General features: G+C 39.7%; 2 protein-coding genes across 2 annotated transcripts in view; both read right to left on the bottom strand.

The window, feature by feature from the left end:
- Positions 1–9,443, bottom strand: part of side-VI (sidestep VI) — a 102,890-nt gene extending 93,447 nt beyond the window's left edge. Inside the window, exon 1 of the mRNA XM_044394047.2 lies at positions 9,314–9,443. The gene's annotated coding sequence lies outside the window, so the exon portion shown is untranslated. The remainder of the gene's footprint in view (positions 1–9,313) is intronic.
- Positions 8,268–9,900, bottom strand: Tengl4 (Testis EndoG-Like 4). Its single transcript, XM_017137192.3, has 3 exons — positions 9,515–9,900; positions 9,314–9,463; positions 8,268–9,256 (listed from the first exon to the last, which is right to left on the bottom strand). The coding sequence occupies exons 1-3, from the start codon at positions 9,671–9,673 to the stop codon at positions 8,450–8,452; spliced, it is 1,116 nt and encodes a 371-aa protein (XP_016992681.2). The 5' UTR covers positions 9,674–9,900; the 3' UTR covers positions 8,268–8,449.
- Positions 9,901–23,443: the final 13,543 nt, after the last annotated feature.

Here is a 23,443-nt window from a genome sequence, read left to right as displayed (position 1 = left end):
TACGGAAGCACTATAAAAACGCATGCTAGGTCCTTCATATTGAACGGAAGAAATACCCTACATCCTATACCCTATACACTCATAAAAATTAATTTCTAAATTTTGGAAATCTCGCCATTGAATCGGCCTACCTTTGAAAATAGAAAAAAAATTTCTTGTTATTAGAAAATTGGCCTTTGAATACAGAAAACCTTTCTTGATGGAAAAAATTCAAGAAAGAATTTTTCTTAAAAATAGAAAAATGAAAATCTCATATGTTTGTTTTGCCGTCGCAGCCAAAACATTTTTGTACGTATTTAAGGACAAAATCACTTTTGAATATATGAATGAAATGACCCTAGAATATAGGAAAGTAGCCATTGACTTCCTTCGGCTGCCGAATGTTAACGACAAGAAAAACGAAGTGGGACGAAGGGCCTACTCGGCCCGACTTCTACCCGGCTACCGGCTACTCTGATCCCCCGAGCGTCAGTTGTGAAAAAAAATCGTGAGTGATGGACGTGATTTTCAAGCGGATTAGAGGTGAAGCCTTTTTCCGAATATTCAAAGGTATGTAAATGTATAATTTTTTGTATAGCGCGCGTACAATTGTATGTATGTAATTAAAGGATAAATTCCAAATCTCTTTACCAAGCTTATATCAATTAAGTTGAATTGTTTTTTAGCTAAGAGCTACGTACATACATACATTTGTACATAAATTTGTGGGTGTACAGTTCTATAATAACTTTATCTTATTACTCGCATTTTATTTATTTTTCAGAGTGAAAATACCTGCAGTTGCATCAGTCAAATAATTTGTTTGTCGAAGCTGTAATTTTGTTTTAAAACCTTCTAAGGTAAGAAAAATATGTTGTATTTGTTTGACATACTTATGTATGCATGTAAATATCTATGCATGTACGCGGCTCACCCGATCTTAAACCCGATTTTCAACCCTTTAATATTCTGCTCCTCTCTCTCGCTCGCTTGACCTACGCGTCGCGACGTTTCTCTCTTCTCCTTCTTAAAACTGACACGATCTGCCCTGCTTACATTCGGTCTCCCTTCGCGCAAAGGACTGTATGTAAATATATATGTATGTATGTACGTGTCTCTCCCGTGCCTCTCTCTCTCTGAAATTCGATTTTCAACCCTTCATTTTCTACCTGTCTTGCTCCTCTCTCTCGGTCGTCTGTCCAACGTGTTTGTATTTTGGCTATTATTAACATTACATTATTTCAAAAAAGTTGTTTATCTAAAAACAAATCATTGATATCCCAATAACTCTTTTTTTCTAGATGAGGAAAGGCGAAGAAAATGGATCACCTTAGGTCATATGAAGTTCAACAGACCTTGGGTAATAACAATGTTTTCTTGAGTCAAAAATGTGTTATTTAAAAATGTTTAAATGTTCAGTGTTAAATGTTTTAAATGAAAATAAATATAATATGCAAAAGAAAAAACCAAGTTACATTTTATTTTTAGGGTTTCAGTGTTAATATAAAACTTCCTTTCAAGAAATATTATTTCTTAAATCAAGAAATAACATTTCTTGAAAGGAAATTTAAACAAGAAAGAATACTCTTGTTTAAAAGGTGCCTTTCTAAAAAACCCTTTCTTGTTTTAAGAAATTTAATTTCTTGTTTTAAGAAATATTTTTTCTTGTTTTTATGGTGGCTTTCTAAAAAACCCTTTCTTGTTTTAAGAAATTTAATTTCTTAAAACAAGAAATATTTTTTCTTGTTTTAATGGTGCCTTTCAAAAAAACCATTTCTTGAAACAACGGTGAGGTCGCCTTTGGCAAAAATTCAAGAAAGAATTTTCTAGATTTTAAGGAAATTCTTCGATTTTTTTTTATGAGTGTACACTACCTTTCTACGATTTTTGAGGTATTTTATAAACCATTCTATTCCACTTATAAATATTTTTATGAAGAATAATACAAATTATATTTATATTTTTCTCGTAAAAACCCAACGACCTCTAGAAAAGGGTATGGATGGCATGAATCCGGGTCAGGGCAAGATAACTGTTGCACATCCAGAGGCGTCGGAAACCGACATGCAATTATACGAAGCCACGGACGTTGTCAGCGCCCATCCACCATCCAACAGGCCCTCGAATCGCATTGCAGCCGGTCCTTTTATCAGACTACAATCATTCAATTTTCAACTGGCACTTAATCAAATACTTGGCCCGGCTAACCATCCTCGGTTGTTTTCGATGCTCGCATCGGTATCGAATCTGAATCTGAGTTCGGAGTGGGCACTGAAATCGACACCGAAATCGCAGCCCTAGATTGTTTGGTATTGTTGTTAATTTAATTGTATGCAATTAGGTAGGACAATTGGGTAAAAAAATCAATTTTTTATTTCTCTACAAAATACAAAAAAAAAATACGAATTATGTTTTAAATATTAATGTGAAATTAATGGTATTACTATTTTCAATTTTAATTTTAAATTAAGATACTATTATTATTATATTATTATATTTAATAAAAAATGTTTAAAAAATCCCATTTTCAAGAAACTTACCATAACATTTAAAAATCCAATAAATGGACACAGAAATATAAATATTATTATTTACTCAAAATGATTTCAATTTCTCCAACCCTTGAGCCTGTCGTTTAAAGGGGCTTACAGCCTTGCCTAAAATAATAAGCGAAAATTATTTATTTAAGCCGGGCAGCCCGCAAAACGCTAAACCATCGCAAACACGCATGCAAGTGAAAGATAATCAATAACACTTCCCTTCAATTGATTTAGATATTTATGCGGCTATATGGTATAGTATAGTATTCTTGTATCGCCGCGCAGCCACATTGTTGTGTTGAATTTTTTATGAGCTATTGCAAACCGCGAACGGGCATTATGCAAGTGAATTGCTCATTATCGCATTTGGTTTGGTTTGTCTCTGGCATTTGAATGCTTTTTCAGAAATCCCTTTTTAATGTTTGCGCAATCCCTTTTAATGCGCACAATTAATTCCGTTATGCTTTGTCGCCTTTGGCGCCCCGCCAGCCCCGCGCCACGTCATCGTGTAACAATTTGCTAAAATGTCGGGGCTTAGAGCATTATTCGCAATGGTTTAGGCTAACGCCGCTTTAAAATCCTCGCATTGCATAATTATGACCGACTCACATCGGCTGCGCTTCGAGCTGCGGGAAATTTTCCCAATTTTCCCATGCAGCCGAAACGTAATTAAAATTATTTTATTTTCACACAAACACCCGTGTAGGAGGAAAACATTGAAAATTAATTTTCATCTAAGCTCGCAGCGCCGCTTGGCATCGAAAAACCATCAACAAATTGTCAGGCCTTTCATTTATTTGCTGATTTTATTTGCCATTTTAGCCTGACAAAATGTTCGTGCCCGTGTTTACACCGAAACGTGTCCAGAAATTTTGTAAATTTTATTCCGCCATTATTGGTAAGCCTTTGGGTTAGGTTGGTTTAGATAAGGTCGAAGATTAATCAAACAGGCTTTGATTGGTGCTGTGATCCTCTATAAGAAAAACTAATAAGCCGAATAAAATTAATACTTAAAAATCGATTAATGCTAATTCCTATAGGAATTATATTATTATAGATAATATATATCTATAGATAATATCTTATCCTTATCCCCAGTTCATATTTCGTGTAACAATAATAATCATAATACTGTGTCTGCCCTGACCATCATTTATTTATTATTCTATCTCCTTTTATTCGACGTACTTTATTTAAATATGTGCATAACTTCTGGACAGATGCACCCCAAGCACCTGCAGCATCCTTGAAAAAAAACACACTCACACAAAAAATAAAGAAAACCCAAAATATATATGTTATAAAAAAGATGCCAACGTACAAAAGCATTTTTTCCGAGCTCTGCTCTCCGCTTCTGACTGCATATTTCATAGCAAAACAAGAAGAAAAACGGCTAGAAAATACAAAAAGTGGAGAAAAAATGAAAATGCTAAACAAAGAAAATAAAAGCAAGCGGCGAGCTATACAAAAAATGGGCGCAAGGCAAAACTAAAAGCCAAAAGAAAAATGCCGCGCTTTGGCCAAGAGTAGAGTGCAGGGATCTGTGCTCTGGGGTCAGGGGTCACAAAGGAGGGGTTCAGTTCGCATTATTTTGTATTACAGCGTCCCCTGTACATTCAGTACTGGACCCCCATCCGCCCCTCCTCCCCTCTCCCACCCGGAACCCCGGCTCAGCTTGTATTGCAATTTTTCAATTTCAAAAACAATTTTGCTCTGCCAACATACGTGTGGTCAAAGATAAGCTCTGTAAATATATATAACAAAACAACCAAAATGAATACGGCCAACGAGGAGGGCTGTAAAAAAAAAAGAAAAGCGGCGCCCGCCATAAAAACCAAAAAGCGGCAGCCAAACCAAAGCTAACCGCAGCTCAAGCAGCTATTGCAGCAGCTCAAAACTGGCCAAAGCCAGAAAGGCGGTCAACTAAACGAAAAAAAAAACACGAGTCGAAATACCAAAAATAAAAATGCTATATGGGTGGACTTTCTATGGTGTGGGCGAGTGTCAGCTTGGAACACAGCGGGAAATTGCACAAAAATGAATTGTGTTGTGCAGCATTTAGTGCTGAAATATAAGTGACCTGCTGGGCGGGACAGCTGAAAAGGGGGCCCGGCGATTTCAGGGGGTCCGCAAAGGGGCTTCTGGGCGACTGCCAGGCTTCCTCAGCTTTGTTGCCGGATTGATTGAATTTTCCTTGCCACCGCCAGCTTAAACCAGGCAAAGTTACAGCAAGTGCGGAATTTATTTCGACTTGAAAATCACAATGGTTCTTAAATCACTCACAAAGGTGTCTAAAAGTATGCAACAATATATTTAGTACATATTTTTAGACACTTTTTTGGGTGATTTCAAAACTCTAGTGTTTTTGTGGCATTCGTCATAAATTTCGTTAAGTGAAAGCCGACACTGTTGAAAATATTTATAAAATCTATCAAAATTATTTTTAACTTAAATATTTAGTAAAAATATGACAGACAGACGTTTATAAAATACATATATATGCAATAAATAATTGAAATTAGCTGAGATTTTGATTTATGTCGTACACACGTGAACTGTCACACCTAAACCTTAAAATTTCTTTAAATGACAGTATATCAAATTGAATTGCTGCTGTTGCCGCAAGTGTTGCTGCTAGTGTTGCTGCTGGGATTGCTAATGTTGCTCCTGCTGGCATTGCTATTGCTGCTGAATTCTCAGACCGCATGCACAAAGCAGCTTGCCAAGTGGTCAAGTGCATTAATGTCCTGTTTTGTGGTTAGCGCAATGCGTCGGAGTTATTACGGTGGTGGGCTGGTGACAAATGCAGCAAGAGAAGCACTAAGCAGAATCTCCGTAGTAAAATCATTCGTAAACACTAACATAACTATTGCGTGTTGGCTTTGACAGAAGCGAAGAAGTTGCATTGCCTTTGTGGGGAATTATTGCCTTGGCGACGGAGCTGCTTTACTTTTTTAGAGCTCATCTGTCTGGCAAATACGGTATTAAATGTAACATTCTATGGCAATAATAATACAATTTAATCCAAAGTAGTTTTTGTTTTACTTCATACATATTCTTCAGGACTTTCCACACAGCAAAAGGTAAAGCAATCTTTTTGGGCACTCAATTTAAAATAAAACCCGGCTTGATTAATTCGAAACTTCGCTTCGAATGAAACCCTTTTTTCGTCGATGGCGAGGCAAATGTTCTGATCCGTCGGTGAGTAAGTGCATCAGCCATTGGCGGAAATCGAATTTATTTGGGGCTTTCGCCGTCCTGCGGCAACAGTGCGTATGTGCAATGTGGCTTTGCCAACGCCAAATCGCAACGAAAGCGCCAAGCAAATTGACAAAAGCAGGGCGCCAGTCGTCGCCCAAAGGCACTCAGCGGTTGTGGCGGCAGCAATAACACAAAACCGCAAATCCCTAAGCCGCTATAACATTTCTCAAACGCTGCCAAACGGGCTGGCCCCCCCGGGGCTGTCGGGGTGGCAGGGGTGAAAGTGTAGCCAATCGGGGCATCGAAACCGGCGTAAGCCGCTAACAGAAGCAGAAGCAGCTGCAGATGTAGCTGCAACTGCAACTGCATCCACAGCCATGAGAACCAAGCCAAGCGGAGCATGGCGAAGGCAAACAAAAGCTTAGCGGGCATAAAAACAAAATGCCAAATGCGAAATGCGCCTCACCGAACAGCGAGATCCGCAGAGCCACCCAAACCACCCGACGAAACCCAAGTCCAATCGAAGGCAGAAGCAAATCAAAGCAAATGCAACACTCAATTGCCATTATCGACGACGCCATGGCAGCTCGGCTAAGGGCTGCCTTTGAAAACAGAAATGAAAATACCCCCAATGAAAACGTAACTGCTTTCAGCCCAAAGATCTCCGACGATTGCTGCTGGCTTTCCCTGCCAGGATTTTTATATTAAAAACCGCTTAATGGAGTGCAACTTATTGCATGTGCACTAGAAGGAGACAGAACGGTTTCGCCGTCTGAAAGGAGCTGCGCAGAATTGCAATAAAAATTAAATGAAAACGCCAATGAAATTTCCCTTCGGCCCACCGGCAATAAAAATTCAATGGCCAAGATAAATAGTTTTTGAGTTTAGCAAAGCTTTTAAAATCAATTGGTGTCGTTATGTAACATAACTTAAAATTTGTTTTAAGTTGAAATTTGTTAAAATAAGAGGCGAATCTAAATCGCAAGCTGATAAAACTTCTGACCGAGAGACAGAAATCGTTAAAATTATATTATTCAAAATCAATTCTAGCAGTTTGGCATGTAAAAGCGATATGCTTACCACAATTTACCACGCACATTTTCTGGCTATTAAAAATCAATTTTTAAAGTTTCGTAAAACACTATATTTTACAGATTGTGCAGTAAAAGCCGGCTGCAGCTTTATCAAATTTGTGTAGCCATAAAGTAACCCATAATCTGGGAAGCCGCCGGTGTTGATCACATTCTCGGCCAATGGCCCACACACTTCCGCCAGGGCTGGCATCTCGTATGCAGCACACTTTGCCTCGCATGATGGAGCAAGTGGGTCAGGTGTATAGGCAGGAACCTATCCACCTATCCCAACCCACCTGTCCCACCGAATAAGTGAGTTAAGAAGCACAGGCAAGAAGCTGCCTCTTTTTTGCTGTTCTTTAATTTGAAAAAATTGTCAAGCATCAAAATACTCTTAGAGCTTTCCTCGGCCCGAGGCGGTGGAAAACGGGAGGATGGAGGAGCCCAAGTTACTTGGGCAAGTTACTTGTCAGCAGCCGCGTGCGGTGCGTGCAAATAAATCAAATAAATTATGGAAAAACCAAAGTAAAGTGTGAGAAATGGTGGCGAAGCTCTCCCTTGCTCAATCCCTGGCCTATTCATATGCTTATGCTGATGCTGTAACCTACAGGAAAAAAAAAGAAAAACAGACAAGAAATGGAAAATCAGACTAAAAGTGTGAAAATTCCTGTTGGCGGCGTTGCAGCAACAGCATTTGAAGCAGTAGCAGCAGCTGGAAAAAAGGAGTAACACCGACCCATAAAAAATAGCAGCAACATCATAATCAACAGCAAAAAAATATTAATGGAGTTTTCATGTTTATAATGTCATTAGCTCACAAATGCTGCGGATGCTGTGGAAGCTTATGTTACTGTTGCTTTTGCCGTTGCCTCTGCCGTTGCTGTTGCACATGTGCCGTGATTCCCTGCCACATATTTTCAGTGATTTTTTCACTCCTGCCACCTCCTTGGGCCGCACATCCTTTACGCGCACACAGAGACAGCCGTAAACATGCAGCACACACATAGACACATCTATAAATGTGCGAACACTAATGTGCACATTATGTTGGGGCCATTATGCCGGGTTCTCTGGGTTCTCCCCGATCTCTCCTTCATGGCAAAGCCAAGGGGCCAGGAGCTGCCCACCAGACCATGCACAATGAGTTGGTGGTTTGGCTGCTCGGCTGCTTGGCGACGGGGTGGCGCTTCTACCAGTTAGCAAGTAAAAACCCTTTAACTCATTTGTTTTGCTTAGCACAGCGGCAACAGCAAAAGCAACAAATGGGGGAGCTTGTGAATGCGAAAAGAGGGCGGCGGCTTGCCTGTGTAAAACAGAAGGCGTGTGAAATAACGTTTAGCTTGACTTAATGGGCCAAGATGTACACAAAAACACACCATTTATTTGACAAAAAGTCCAAGATTTTTGAGTATTTTTGCAAACTAAAACATATTTTTAGAATAATATGTTAAGAATAGGGTAAGTCCAGTAAACGTTTTAATTAAGAAATTAGAATTACAAATTTATTTGATTTTACAGTCCTTCCTTTTTCAATAAATAATTGTTAAATGTTATTAATTACATTTTTGTTGAGTAAAATATGCATTTATGTTCAAACTTTGTATTAGATTGGCCTGATGCTAAAAGCATACATAGTTTCTCTTTTCATAACTAATGTCAGTCTGATCCTCGAAGATCCGTCATGGAGGGCGCACTTACGGGCAGATCTATTTGGTCCCTCTGATAGCCCTCACAAAACTTAAGCCCCGCAAAGTGCTCAATGTCACGAACATCACATAAAAATGATCGCAGATCCATTTCCTTGTCGACATCGGCATTTGGCACTACATAACCTTCCATTAGGGGTAAATCGCCTTCTTCACTATCGTCCCTAATGATCACCTTAAAAAAATGAGTTGGAACAGCGACCGTGTTCATGCCCATCACGTGATGACGTATTGACCAGTTTCGGAACGTTATCCTTTGCGGCATAAATAGAGGACCGGTATAAACGTAGACTGAACCAAATCTGAGCGCCATTTCCCTAACACGGTTTTCCAAGCGAAGCCAAATGTGGTTTTTTAGCCCCCTATTGATGGGTACGATGTTGGGAAACTTGTAGGCTTCCGTAAATCTCAGTATATCGCATTTGTAGTTTTGCGGCGAGGCCAAATGACCGCCAACCCAATCGCTATTTTTAAAGTCCCGCATATTAGCACTGAACATTGGCGGTATGGTGTTATCCGTTAGGTATTCATTCGGTTTGTGCAACGTCTTAAGATCTCGGATCCTTAAACAGTCCGAATTGAGGTGCTCACATACCCAATGGGCAATACGATTGCGACGATCGTAGGAAAGAACGAAATTTTTGTAGACATGAATTTCATCCATTCCTGGAAAGCCGTACTTCATAATTCCAGCCACATGAGCGATTTCCTCATGCGGATAGCCATCTTGTCCCACGGAAAATGTCATGAACATGATCTTAAAGAACCTTCAGTCACAATCGAGTCTCGTTTTCCCATATTAATTTGGACTCACTGCTTTATACGCCCTTGTCCGACTCCACAGAATAAATTGATCAAAAATCGATATACTATCTTGCCGTTCCGATCCCCTTTCTGCAGTGATTTTAGCCTTCCCTTCATTACTTATTATGGATCCTTTGGCCTTGCGGCCAAGAAAAGCTAACTGAAATATAAGTCTAAATATTTCATCATATAATAAAATACGTTAACTTACGGCTCTGAAAATATGTTTGCGGCATTGAAAAACATAGGGATCAGTGACCATAATAGTTCTTATTTTTCTATATGAGACATGTTGTTGGACAAGAGCCCCCAAAATAAAACCGGCAACTCCCGTTACAGCACACAATGATACCACCACATATGTTGACATTATAAGCGAAATTTTTTATTGAAATTTCAGAGTTTTTTGGAGGTTAATATACATTTTAGATAGATCCCTTGACGGGGGTTAACTAATCATGTTTATCGACAATTTAAAAAATTCAATTTAGAAAATATGTGAGGAAAAATAAAAACTTTTCAAAATTTTGACAATTTAAGCAAATATATTCTGATTTTTTCAAATGTTTCTTTTTGGCTAATATCCCTTTTGTTTATCCCTTTATTCATTTTGTAAGGAATTTAAACGTGTCGTCTGCTTATTGGTGACTATTTGCACTTTAACCCCAGCTCGTAAATATTATGAGTAATGTGAACTTAATGACTTGACATACTTGTGAGCAAGTTTAATGTATTTTAAAGTTACTTCCCACGCATATCGAAGGCATCTTTGAGCCCAAGAAAGTTGCCTGCTTAAAGTGAGTAGAACGGAATTTTTTGCTAATTCATGACAGAATCTGTAGCCCCAAATAGAAACCACCCCCTTGGCAACCACAACAAAAGCTAGCATTTTCCGCTCCCTTTCGCGACGTTTTTCTACTTTATAATGATAACATTTTCATGTTTTACAATGTTGTAATGCCTTGATATGAGTCCCAAAAGCGGCATCCTGCCCTATACAATGTTTTTATGACGTCATTTAGGGGTTAATGTATGGGAGTGTGCGCGTCATGGTGGATTCATTAATTTTGAGAAGTTTTCAAAACTATTAACAGCAACAATCTTTCCACAGAGGCATTGGGATTTTGTCAGCTGAGGTCTCCGAGTTTTCGTTGTCAATTAACATTTTTAGGAGAAAAGCGCTGCCTGCACGACTGCATTATTAAAGAGCCCAATCAGCCTTGGCCGGAAACGGAAGTGAATTTCAAGTTTTTATTTCTACACTTCCCATGGGGAAACTTTTTGGGGAGCGGGATGGGGAAAGTGCACGTTTACATCCGCGTTTAGTTCGCCTTTGTTTGAGGCCAGCAAAGTTAGCGCATTTCATTTATTCATGCCTCCTTGACCAGGCCCATTGCCCCTCTTTCCCTTTTCCTTTTTCCCCTCCCCCTTAACATTTGTTGCGCTTTCCCGTATTTTCCTTTTTCTCGAAGGAAACAGGAAGAGGCAGCATGTCGCGTCCTGTGCTAAATGTAATTTTCCGTTGTTAAATCCTGTTTTTCAAAACTTCTTTCCAAAGTGCAAAGGAAGTCAACTCGAGCAGACAACAAGCAAAACGTAACTAAAAAAAAAAGGAAGGGAGATGAAAAACAAAAGGAAAATCTGCAGTGCCACGAAGAAATATCAGACAGTTGAGGAGAGAAATAAATTACTTGGCACTCATCATCTCTTCAGCTGCAACGTGGACAGAGGCAATTTCTTCAAATAGGAAAATCAAATCCTTGGAAAAGTACAAAAATAATAGCTGTGATTAATGTCGTTTTAAGGGAGAGTCCACATAAAAATACAAAATTACTCCTTGCAGATATATTTCAATGCACGAAGTAAATACGATGCAAATTCTTTATTTCCTATATACAGCTATTATCCTTTTATCAAAAATGTATTTTTAAATTATTTTAAAATTCATTTAAATACCCTTAACAATATTTAATGTTTTCTTTTAACTCAATTGTAACTGTATTTTATTCATATTTTTCTTAATTTCAATTCTCGCCTGCTTAATATATTTCCTCTCCCAAAAATGGCCCTCCTCCTTCGAGAGTTATGGTCCAACTCGATGGTAAATATTGTTCAAAGCCACGCCCAACTAATTACAACTTCTTATGTCCCGCAACACATTTACTTTAATTAAGTTATTTGCCCCGCCCTTCGTGGGTTCATTTTGGCTGGCCAAAATGACAAATGTTCGAGGGGGAACGCCTACCGAAAAAACTTTACAGCAGCGCGTAAGCAGGTCATAGTTTTTATATGTGCGAGTACATCTCCTGACTGACAGCCCCTCCTCCTCCTCATCCATCCTCTCTCTTCCTTTGGCCAGGACTCACTCTGTCCCCGAGGTCTTTGTCCACTTGCCAGGAAAACAAATTTACGGCATTGCTTTTAGTTGTTCCTCGTTATTGTTGTTGCACATTTGAAATGTACATAATAATTCACACTCTCTGGGTTGCGAGAGGGTCGTGGAGGGGGCTGGAGGGGGGCCACGCACAAATCTACGCCAAAAGTAAAGTCATAAGAAAATGCATAAAACATGCCCAACATTCGCCGTCAACGTCGCCAACACTTCAGCTGCCTGCCTGCCTGCCAGGCAAAAACTTTTCTCATCATCAACCACAAACAAAGGCCAAAACAATGGGAGAGCAAGCAAGACGGCAACATGGACTAGAGCGAGAGGAAGCGAGGGGGGCCCGAAAAAAGCTGAAGCCCGAATCGGTGGACCAGGCCGAAAACATAAATTGCTGCAGGACAGAATATTGTCCACACTGGGGGAAAAATTCCTTCTCAGCTATTATTTCCTGAAGAATATGCAGGGGTTCTGATTTTTTTTGAAACTATACTATTTTTGTTTGTTTTTTCACCAAATAAAACGTTTATTAAAATCCTAAGAATCACATTTAAATTGCTATGATTTGTAAAATATCTAAACTAATTTTTAAAAAATCTTTAAACTTTTACTTTCTTATAATTTTGACGAAATGGAAGCTGATTTCTTAACCAAGGAGCTACCAATCTTGTTCCAGTTAGCTTTATCTGTGACTTCCTCAAACGTTTTCCTATTAAACTATTTAAATATACAAAAAATCATTTAATATTCTGAAAATAATTACTGTGTAGACAATGGCATTGCCAAGTACCTCAAAGACCACCCCCAAGCCCAAGACCAAGCGCACGCCCACTGCCACGCCCGACCGGCTAAGCCACAACAACTTTGCAGCAATTAAGCCCCAGGCCAGTTCTGACATTGGGCCCAAAAGCGAGGCGAGGCGAAGCGGGGGCCGAGAGCAAATAATTTTTAATTGTGCTGCACAATGCTGTAAAATTAATTCATCTTTTTCACACTCAAATAAATTGCTGTTGACGCGACAACAACTGGAATGGAAGGGGTTGGGAAGGGAAGGGGGGCGAGGTTAAGGGGTAGGAAGTTGTTGTCGCCGTCGTCTGCTCAAGAGCGTAAATAATTACATTTTCTTTGTGCTGTTGCCAAAACGTTGCAATTCCTGCTGCTGCTGCCCCTTAAACTCGAATCCTCAGCCACCCACTTGTCCCTCATCTGCTGCTTTTGGCTGCAACCTGTCACTTGCCGGTGGCGAAAACGACAAAAAGTCCCAAGTGAAACAAAACAAAACACAAAAGTGCATTTGCGCGGCGGCATACATGGCGCATACGTAACGTGCTGGAGGAGCAGCAATTTCTTTAATATATTTACGCCCAATGCTTGTTGCAAAACAAACAATGACGCATACAATTTATATTTAATTATGCGCAAATTAGTCTGCTCTACCCTCCACTTCTCCTCCGGCAGCCCGCAATCACACACAAAAAACCAAAGCAGTTGGAAGTGTTGGCACATGACAAACACTCGCAACTTTTTGCCCCGTATATACCGAGTATAGTATAGTACATATAGTAGATGCGGGTCTTGGAACTGCGAGTTGGGTTTTTGTTTACGGTTCAGTTTCAGTCGGATTTTACGCTAATTTCCCTAGCCCGTTCATTGCGGCCTTGTTGCACTTTTTTTTAGTTATTGTATTGCATGCTTGCAAGTAATTTGCCGAAAACCTAATGAATATTCAGCAGCCGGGGGCAAGCAATAGCTTACAGTTATGACCCCAGCTAAGGCATCTCCCTTTCTCTCCCCGCACTAAATGCCGGCCGTAATCTATCCGTTTAAATTATTCAATTCCTATGCCCCGGCTGCTGTCGGGATTTGAACACCTCACGAGTTGGAAGAAACCCGAAGGCTGCCACGTGGCAGGATTAAAAGCTCTCCGGGCGATGGGCAAACTGTGCGTATACGCAGTTAATATAAGAAGAATAAGAGTCGGGAAATGAGGAAATGGTCTTTCAGAGATACAATTGACATAGCCCAGAAATGAATGGTAAGACTTTAATGATTAAAGGACAGAAATTTACATCAAAATCATGATATAATAATATTAATAATTTTTAAGCATTGATACCCTTTATTTCCATTTTTCCCCCTTTAATGAGCTCCCCAATCGATGCCCCTAAAATATATGAATATTTTCTGTGCGCAAAATTCTTTTGGCAAGAATCTCTATCGCTGGTGCTCCAAACTTCTACGAAAAGTGCTTCAGTGAAGAGACGTTCTTGCCGTGAAGAGTTTAACAATTTAAGTTGAGCAAGAATCTGCACAACTTTGTCAATCGAATAGTTTTGCTAGCAGGAAACTTTAAAGACACACCTCCGGGGAGAAGGACCCCACCCCCTTTTAATTTATCCCGCCTTCCTGGCCAACATTTCCACACTCATTAAACGGTGCACATCAAGTTGGTCCCCGAAGCCCGCACAATTTATGGCGGCAACTGCGAGTTGCATGCCTCCGTAATTAACTTGTTGTACCGCCTCGCATGCAGCACAGTGGGGCGCTTATAGGGGCTGCAGACGGTACAGGTGGCACTGCGGTGAGGGTGACTATTATTAGGAGCCCCGAAGCGATGGCAGGAACACTGAATTTATGAATGGCACACGGTTTGGGGGAATTTCGAGGGAGGGTCATGCAAATGCGAGAAACGATACGACTGTACACTGAAAACAAACAAGAACATCTATAAATGATGGATTTGTTATAAAGCATTACCTAAAATTTTATTTTTAGCAGTGATAATACATAAATTATAAACTATTATTACCACTGTTTTTAGCTAGGTCCTTTAATATTTTAATAATAATTTTAATAATATTTTTAACAGTAATAACTTAACTTAACTTAACTAATAGCATTTAGATATTTCTACATTTTTATTCTGGATTTTCTATTTGTGATTTTTATTCTTAGCTTGTTAATTTTTTTTCTATATGTTTTTCTTTAATTTTTTTATTTTACATATTTTAACAACAGTGATTCAATTGCGTGGGGTTCCTTTCTTTTAATTGAAACCTCTAAGGAATTACTCTCCATATGCCAATGTGACTGAAATTCGCCAACTGTCGCTGACAAGCAAAGGAAATAATACATCGCTGAAAAACCACGTCAAACAACAGCGTCTGAAAAGAGGAGAGCTGAAAAGGGCTGAAAGGAAAATGGGAAATGGAAAAGGGGATACAGACAGGGGTTTCCTTTCCGCTGAGGTCGCTGCATGCATGTGAATTGCTGAATTGGGTGCGCCGTCTCTTATAAACAACAATGCCAACAACAAGCCGAGCAACTGCAAAATGTCGCGACAACAAAACGCTTGAAATGTCTGTGACCTTTGGGGGTTCAAGGGAAGGGTTTGGGGTCACCTACAGGGGGAGCATCAAAGGCGCAACACCTTCGCAGACGAGTCCTTTGGGTATTTGGTCGCAAATTGTTCGACTCGGCAGACGCATTATACAAATGAGAAAATGAATTAAATAAATTCGCATTGTTTATGTTTTTTCGTACCTAAGGTCATTAACATGTGAACATTTTAAATAGAAAGGGAACTGCTTGCCATATTAATGCAGATTTCAGTTAGTTTCATTTTTTAAATAATATTTTTATGCTTTTTAGTTATTGTCTATTATTTATAATGCGTAAAGATCCTTAGATTTTTCTTGCAGTTCATTTAATCGAACTTTCTATTTCTAAAACTCTTCCAAAACCAAACCGCTTGACCCTCAATTAATTTATGTACATAAACCAATCGCCAATGGCAAAACAGGCGAGCCACATAATACTTTTTACTTCACAACCCCAAAAACCCAATGAAATATTAAATATTTTTACACACACAAGCACGTGGATACTCACACAATGCAGTACGTACACTAAGCCTTGTATAGCGACAAACTGAAGTTCAACTAATACTGATTTATTTATATATTTATGTAATGGCATAAATGTTATCGCTGGCAAACAATACAAAAAGCCTGACAAGGACGAGGGGCCACAAAAGGGGCGAAAGGGGTGGTGGGTGGCAGAGGGCATGAACGGGAATAAAAATGGGAACTAGCCAAAGGACCCTCGCAAATGGTCATTTATAACGATTGCCAAAGGTTACGGTGTGGGAAATGGGGATAAAGCATTACATAATAATAAAATAAACAGAGACTCGCATGAGCTGCACTCTAAAAAATATTATTCTCAATGAAGGAGAAAATTACGAAAAATGTATAATCCATATTTTGTGAGGATTATATCAAATTTTTATTTTAGGAAAAAATAGTTAATGATTAAGTGGGATTATATTTTTAAATACATAATTTTCAAAAACTGAATTATATAAATATTATTGTTTTATTGTTTTTTAACCAACGTCTTACAATTGTTATAATTAAATTCTTTATATTTTTTGCGTGTACATTTCTCTTTATCCCTCCCTGTTGTCCACACTCCAGAAAATAAGCCCCTCTTCACTTTTCATGTTGCATCATTTAATATGCGCCGCATTTGAACGCTTTATCTCAAGCGGGCCAGCGCGATCCTTCCGTCCGCCGACTGAAGTATTTATCATCAATCAACGCACGGCCTGCTGCACACACACATGCACACTCTCACGTACACCAGCCGAGTGGCACTCACACATATGTCCGCTTATGACTTTTGGCCAAAAAGAGAGGAAAACTGCGCATCTTCAACTGGACTTGGACTCTGGCCGGGGCTGATTGATGAATCGCACATGTAAATTAATTTTCTGATGTTTTCTTCATTCTCATTTCAGTCTTGTCAGAGTTGTTTGCACCAACTGTCTGTGCGTGGGTGCGTGTGTGTGTGTGAGTCCGTATCTGAGTTTTGGTCCTGGGATATTCAGATACTCACACAAGGATACGTTCTGCAATGGCTGGCATTTGTAAGCCGCTTAATTGCTTTATTTCGCCGTCTTTGACTGGCTCTTCTTTACTGCTCTGCTTTCCCTTATTCACTTATCATCCTCCCCTCCACTCACAATTTTCCCCCTGACAATTTCTCCAATTGGCTTTTCCACGAATTTCAGCTAGATACTATTTTGCCAACAGATTCTTCTGACGAGCCTGCTAACTGGGGTAGAGTTTTTGCATGGTCCAATAAATGCATTAAGTGGGTACATTAAAAATATAGTTTCGTATAAGTAATAAATTTGGATATATTTATTTGAAAGCCACATCTGTTGACTTACTGAAATTTTTTAACTATTAAACATTTTTAAATAATACTATTTTTACAATCTAAAAGAAGAAATATGGTACTCAAAGCAGCTCTAAGATTTAACACTCTTGCTAGGATAATTCATTAAACTTTTCTATACCCTTTTTTATATACCCTTTTTTACAGAGGGCATTCCTTAGTCGCCTCCTTCATTAGTCGTTTCTCTTCAGCTTGTTATTTATATGCCCGCTCCCTTTGATATATTGAAAAGCATTTTCCGCTACACAGTACAATTGCAAAAGAATGTGGCAAGCTCATAAGCCCGTGTGTGTGGCCCGAAGGATAAGTGTCCTGGGCACGCACTCCACCCCAGTTTTTGCGAAGCAAACCAACCCAATCCACATGGGCTCGTTGGTTTGTTTTATGGTACATTTAAGTTAATATGATTTACATTCGCCTGCGGATGTCAAAGGCAACTGGGTGGACGGGGCACGGGGAAGGTGGCTGGGAGCTGCCATTAAAGATCAATCAAAAACGTTTATCCTTGATTATTTGTCATTATCCTTTTTGCGGCAACAAAGCAAAACCGAGCGAACAAAGCCAGCAACATCGACGGCTTAAACTGTATCCGAGTGTGTAGGCTGGTGATTCAGCGAGTCCCTTATTTATTTTGTACATTTCAAATGCCTGCTAATGCTAATGCTAACCATAGCATCATAGCCCCATCCCAAATCACCATCCCCCGCAAGGCAGGCGCGTGATAAATGACATTAATCCGCCATGTTCAGCGTTTCAAGTGGCAGAGCCGCAAAAAAGCATGGAAATTTCCCGCCAGCCGACAAATGCCACTGTGGACCTCTCATGCAGAAACTATATTTGTTTTGTTAATAGTCCCACTCAACTCATCGGAACTCGCAGTCGGCCCAGCTGATAAGACAAGTGGCTTTGACGCTTGATATATGGACACAGGTGCGATTGGCGAGCAGCGGGCATTCATTCAGTCAGTCAGTCAGGCGACGATTAATATTCATTAGGTCGAGGGCCCAAGAAATGCCCAAGCAAGCCAAGGAAGTATGAAAGAAATGGCTAGATAAGGAAACTCAAATAAATATACAAATCAAACTGAATTTTGTAATCGAAATAGGAAGTTAAAAGAAATATAATTTGTGATTTGTAAATAATTTTCATATATTACATGAAAATTATCTTAATAACTTCGGTCATATAAAAAAACGATCAACGTATTACTATTTAAGAATTAAGAAACCAAGTATTGTTTCTTTAAATGTGTCAAAAATAATAAATTACTGGTACTTTTCCAAATTTATTTCTTTATTTTTCCACACTGAGACACCTTTCCGAAGAAAACTTCCACCCTCAAAGCCACCCTCTCCAACTTCCGCATCATACATCAATGTTATTAAAAGAGGAATTCCAAACAACTTATGCATACATTTAGATTGATTTCCCATAAAACCCAACCATTCTCAAACTCACCTTCTTTTTCAACCCCATCGACTGCACCTCAGTCGCTTTATAACTCGCCTTTCCTCCGCTTTCAGCGTCTTTGCCAGCCTGGCAATCATTAATTTATCAATGTGCCAGCGCCTTGGGAGAGCATGAAAATTTCTGAGATGGCTGCATGGCTCACGGCTTCTTTTATGGGCTTTTTTATTATGATTATTTCTTTCTTTTCGCCAAGACGACAACAAAGGGGGAATCACATACGGTCGCGGCTATAATGTGCGTTGGTGGGGATTTTGGGGTTGGATTGGGACCGGGGCTTCGGGTATTCTGGAATTGGGCTGGGCTTTGGCCTCGGGTCCTGGGACCGAAACGGGAACTGAGGACTGAGACTCGGGCGCCTGCTTGTTGCTTTTGGGCTGCCAAAATAAAGTCAAAAATCAAATGTTTTTGATATCGACTTTGACAGCTTCATGACAGCGCTCAATAAATTTTGATAACGTTTTTTTTTCTTCTTTTTTTGCTCGCTCCCTGCGTTTGGAAGAAATTGAAAAGCATGCGTTGAAGTCATGAAATCTCAGTCGACTGCCACAAACACACTGCCATATATACATACGCACACTGCCAGACAGGAGGCATAAAAAAGCAAACAAACTTTACGCCCCAAACTTGCTGACAGGTGTAGTCGTCTGGCAGCCCGAGAGTTCTATGTGGGCTTTTGTTGTCTAAGCCTTTTTGGTGTTTATGGGAGCACAAGAACGCGTAATTGCTTAGTGGCAAATGACATTGAATAATAAACAACTTTGGGTTGCGTAGGAGTTCGTTCTTACCCAGCAGGCGAGTGTGGGGCTGTTTATGAGCAATTAATATGCTTGCTCTTGAGACTCCGAGTTGTCTAATCGGGTAAGTTGTGAACTCCTCGGATGGTTGTCCTTAGGTCGTAGAAGAAGAATGGGGTTTATACATTGGTAAGACTAATTTTCATTAACCCAAATGATAAACACAATTAGCCATTTTAGTATTCGAGAATTCAAATTAAAAGAAAATGTGTTATTAAAAAGTATTTGTTTTGAAAACCCCCACAACAAACTCGTAAAACCGCCACATTACAAAAATATTTAAAAAAAAACTCGCAGTAAAGGCGCCCGGCAATGATTTTCTGCTTGAATTACAGCCTCCCTATCAGTGATAATTACCCAATTACATTTCAATCCAAATCCAAAAATCAGGCATCAAATAGGATGCCGAATCCCCCAGCCCCGACTTATTTCCACTTATCATCTTGTGTTCATCGCACTGAATGCCATAAAAAGAAGGCGGGAGCAGAAGTGAAAGCAAAACCAATCAAATGCCAGACATCAACTTGAAATCCAAACATTAAGCCAAAGCGTGCGTAATTTTATTTATTTATTGATAATTTGCACCGCCGTCACACACACATCGAAATAAAAATCACAAATGGGGGAGCCGCAAACAATTTTTACGCACATTTACGCGATATTTTTCGGAAGCTTATTTATTTATCTGCTGAAGTTTTATATTTCCTTTCGTCTGACGTTTTTTTGGCAATGACACAAATCATAAACAGTGAGATTTAACTTTGATTGATGGCAAATGCGTTGGATCCGGAGGCTTTGATCGGGCTGTTAATGCATCCCCCGAAACCATCTGTGTCTATCCCCTGCCCCAAAACTCTGGATTCAATGCACTTGGAGAAATGTTCGCTTCTGCCTCCAAGTTTTTCCATCCATATGGCGTAAACGTAATGTGCGAAAATTTAATTTAATGGCTGTACAACATATTTATGCAAAAATAGCTGCACGTAGCGAGTGTTACCTGTGCTGGCTGGGTAGAATGCCAATTTGTTTCATAAGTGCACGTCAAATTTGATCGCTTACAAATGCAGGAAGCGGAGCCCATACTCCATCTCCTTCTCATTTCCTTCAGCCATCTAGTCACTGTCTGTAATATGCGTACTATTTATGAATAATGTGCATGTGCCTGAGCGCCTGAGTGTATTTGCGTTTTTATTTTTATTTTAGTTTAAAATGACAGCACGTCGTGGGCGTATTATTCACTTTGGGCGCAGCTTTTAACGTGCTAAAGCGATGTTCTACTGTAGGGAAGAATGTGGGTATTTCCATTGGTTACATACATAATTATGCATTTATTGTATTTTATTTCATTTTGGTTAACATACTATAAATCTTACTTTTTTAAAAATAAAACTAAAAAAAAAAAGATAAGTTTTTTTTTAATTTTTTATTAAATTTATGATTGTAAATGGCTAAATTTGTCAGCTATTGTAACCGCTCTTAACAGTACCTAATTAATACTTTAATCTTGAAATTTCTTCGTATCATTTTGTAGTTTTTCTAATATTTTTCTATTTACTCCAAAAACCGCACAGAAATTTCCACGCAACCTAACTTTTCAACCTTCGCCCTTATACATTTTTCACACCTTCCTTCGTGCACTTTTACCCTGGAAAAACAAAACACGGAAGCAAAAAGAAATTGAAAGGAAAGCGGAGCTCATACAGCATATATTACGCAAAGGAAATTATTTTTTTCTCTCGCATGTTCCACCCATCGCCAGTTCTCAAGCTCAAAATGTAATACACGTTGAAAGAGTTGACAACTCGAATGCTTTTGGGAGCCCTCACCTGTGCCGCCTTCCTCAGTGGCTCCGCTTTCCTTTTTCCGTTTTCCGGTTCCGGCCAAGTCATTTATATGCAAGTCAAGCGTTTGGCAAACTTTATGTGAAAAATTGACGTTGGCGCAAAACACAAAGGTGCGAGGAGCTCGAAAGGGGGCGAAAACAGGGTGCTGAAGTACCGACAACATGCACGTGCATGCATTTAAAAATGTGCCGTGTGCGTTTTAATTTTCCCAAATAGCTAAGCATAATTTATAATACACTGAGTTGCAGGGGGCGGGCGAATCAAGGGGGAGGTCAAAGGATCCGGTTGAGTGCCAAAAGATATCGCACACATAAGAAAAATTGTACGGCAATTACACGTGCTGGATAAACGGATGCCCCATTAAAGTTGCCAAAACATTTATGACCCCCAAAGAAACACGTTGACAGGGGCCCAAGTGTCATCGAGAGTGGAGGTGGATGCGAGGTGAGGGACCGGGTGACAGGTACAAGAGTCAAATCCAGAGGCACTCGACAGCGTGTGCCGGCTATTAATCCCGCACACACTTAACCCCACAGTGCCGTCCCACCACCCCCTCACTCTCGCCCTGGCCCAGATAAAACCCATACCAAGGCACAGCACCTACCACCCAGCTGCTCATCAGGCAGCTTTTAGCAGGTCCGGCATACGGTAAATTGTGCACATTTTGACACATCATTTGACACCGGGTGTCAAACTGTGCGCCCGAGACAAAAATGAAAAGTTGTCCCTCACCCCAAAAGCCCGAACTAAAGAGATGAAGAGAGATAAAATAAAAGCGAGCGAGAGAGCAAAGCATAGGCACACAAAAAGAAAAGTTCTTCAAAAATCATCATTTTCTTAAGCTAAGAAAAAAATTTAATACAAGATTTAGAATAATTCTCTACATTTTGTAGATATTTTTACCCTCGATATACTAAAATTACACATTTTTAATGAATTAGAATTCTACATTTTCCGATTACATTTTTAAATTCACCTCGTAATAAAAAAAACTTTATACGAAGAGAAATGATTTTTATATTTTAAAGATATGAGACTGGAAAAATAATTTTTTTTTTGTGTAGATTTTTTGCCAGTGCATCTGTGAAAGCCTGGCCAAGGTGCAAAAGGCAAACTTATAATAAACACGCCGGCACACGAACCCTCCAACGGGTTCGAAGCTGCTCCCGTTTGGCCAACGTTTTTGGGGCCAGGAAGGAAAGTTTCCAGCGTCGCCGGCAAAATTACATTCTGAAAATAGCTATAGTTTCGGCCCGGACTCCCTGCTTCATTTATTTTTGGACCGAATTTTACAAGCTTCGACTCCGGGCCGGCAGCCTCTAAATTTCTGATGAGCAGCGAGCACTTAATGAATATTTTCGCCCGGCCTTGCATAATTTTCCAGTGAATTTTCAGAAAATAATTAAACGACTACTCGGTACTGAAAACGAGTTGGGTCTGAGTAAATTAGCTGTCACCAGATTTTTCGTTTCTTTTTTGTGGCTTAGGCACAGGGGAGCGTTCAGTACCTAGTCGAAAATATCTGAATTGGAAACTAATTAAAATATTTGTGTTAATTGACGACGAAGGATTGACAGCAATGGAATGTGCCGGATATTGAGTGAAATTAAGAGGGAGGATTGCAAAATGCTAAGAATTTAGAGAGGCTTTCCATCTTAAATCTGCATCGGATTCCTTGGGAATCTTTTATATTTATAAACAATTTTAATAAATTGACTTATGGTATTTAGGTATAATATATAAGAAGCGGAACCTCTTCGCTTGACCTAATTTTAGTGGCATCCATTTCTCACCTGACTGCCTTCATCCGTAAAGGAAGTCATCTCTGTCCCACGGTCATATATTATTCGACGTCAATAGCTCCATGTGCTGCCCTGGAAACTCCCCATCAACTGTTGCATACTTTACAACGCGGTCATCCCCCAGTAGGTTGCTCATATTTCAAAACCTGCACACACGCGCCCCATAAAAAGTTGTTCAAAAAGTGGGAGTCGCCGTGTGTCTGGCGTGGCCAGCGTTGATTTATTTAAAGTAAGCCAAAGTTATGCCAAAAAAGGCGCCATAAGAATGGTAAATAATGTATGTGGCAGGTGAGGCAGGTTGGAGGAGGCGAAATCGCCTGGGAAATAAGCAAACTTTATGCCGTGCCGAGCCGAACAGAGAGTTGAAAAAATTGATTAATGCACCTGCCAGATCATTTAATTAAGCCCCACACCGTTGACCACTCAGCGGCCCCACTTCATCATTAATGCACCGAACTCTCCAGCAGCCACCAAACCACCGCCCACCCGGTGACCCACTTAGCTTTGGCTCAAGGCATGCAACCGCAATACACTGAGGGAAATAACATCATTGATAAATTATGTCGGGAAGGAAATCGTTAAATTTTTACAAAAATATTCATG

This window comes from Drosophila takahashii, chromosome 3R (genome assembly GCF_030179915.1).
Source record: "Drosophila takahashii strain IR98-3 E-12201 chromosome 3R, DtakHiC1v2, whole genome shotgun sequence".
Taxonomy (NCBI): domain Eukaryota; kingdom Metazoa; phylum Arthropoda; class Insecta; order Diptera; family Drosophilidae; genus Drosophila; species Drosophila takahashii.
Note: the sequence above shows the minus strand (reverse complement) of the source record. Positions and strands in the feature narration are given on the sequence as shown.

What these genes read in the sequence shown, in the direction of transcription:
- Tengl4 (XM_017137192.3), bottom strand. Translation starts at nt 9,673, where the DNA reads ATGTCAACATATGTGGTGGTATCATTGTGTGCTGTAACGGGAGTTGCC. An exon ending in GCAAACATATTTTCAGAGCC is followed by an intron (nt 9,464 to 9,514) that starts GTAAGTTAACGT and finishes CTTATATTTCAG; the next exon opens with TTAGCTTTTCTTGGCCGCAA. An exon ending in GGACAAGGGCGTATAAAGCA is followed by an intron (nt 9,257 to 9,313) that starts GTGAGTCCAAAT and finishes AGGTTCTTTAAG; the next exon opens with ATCATGTTCATGACATTTTC.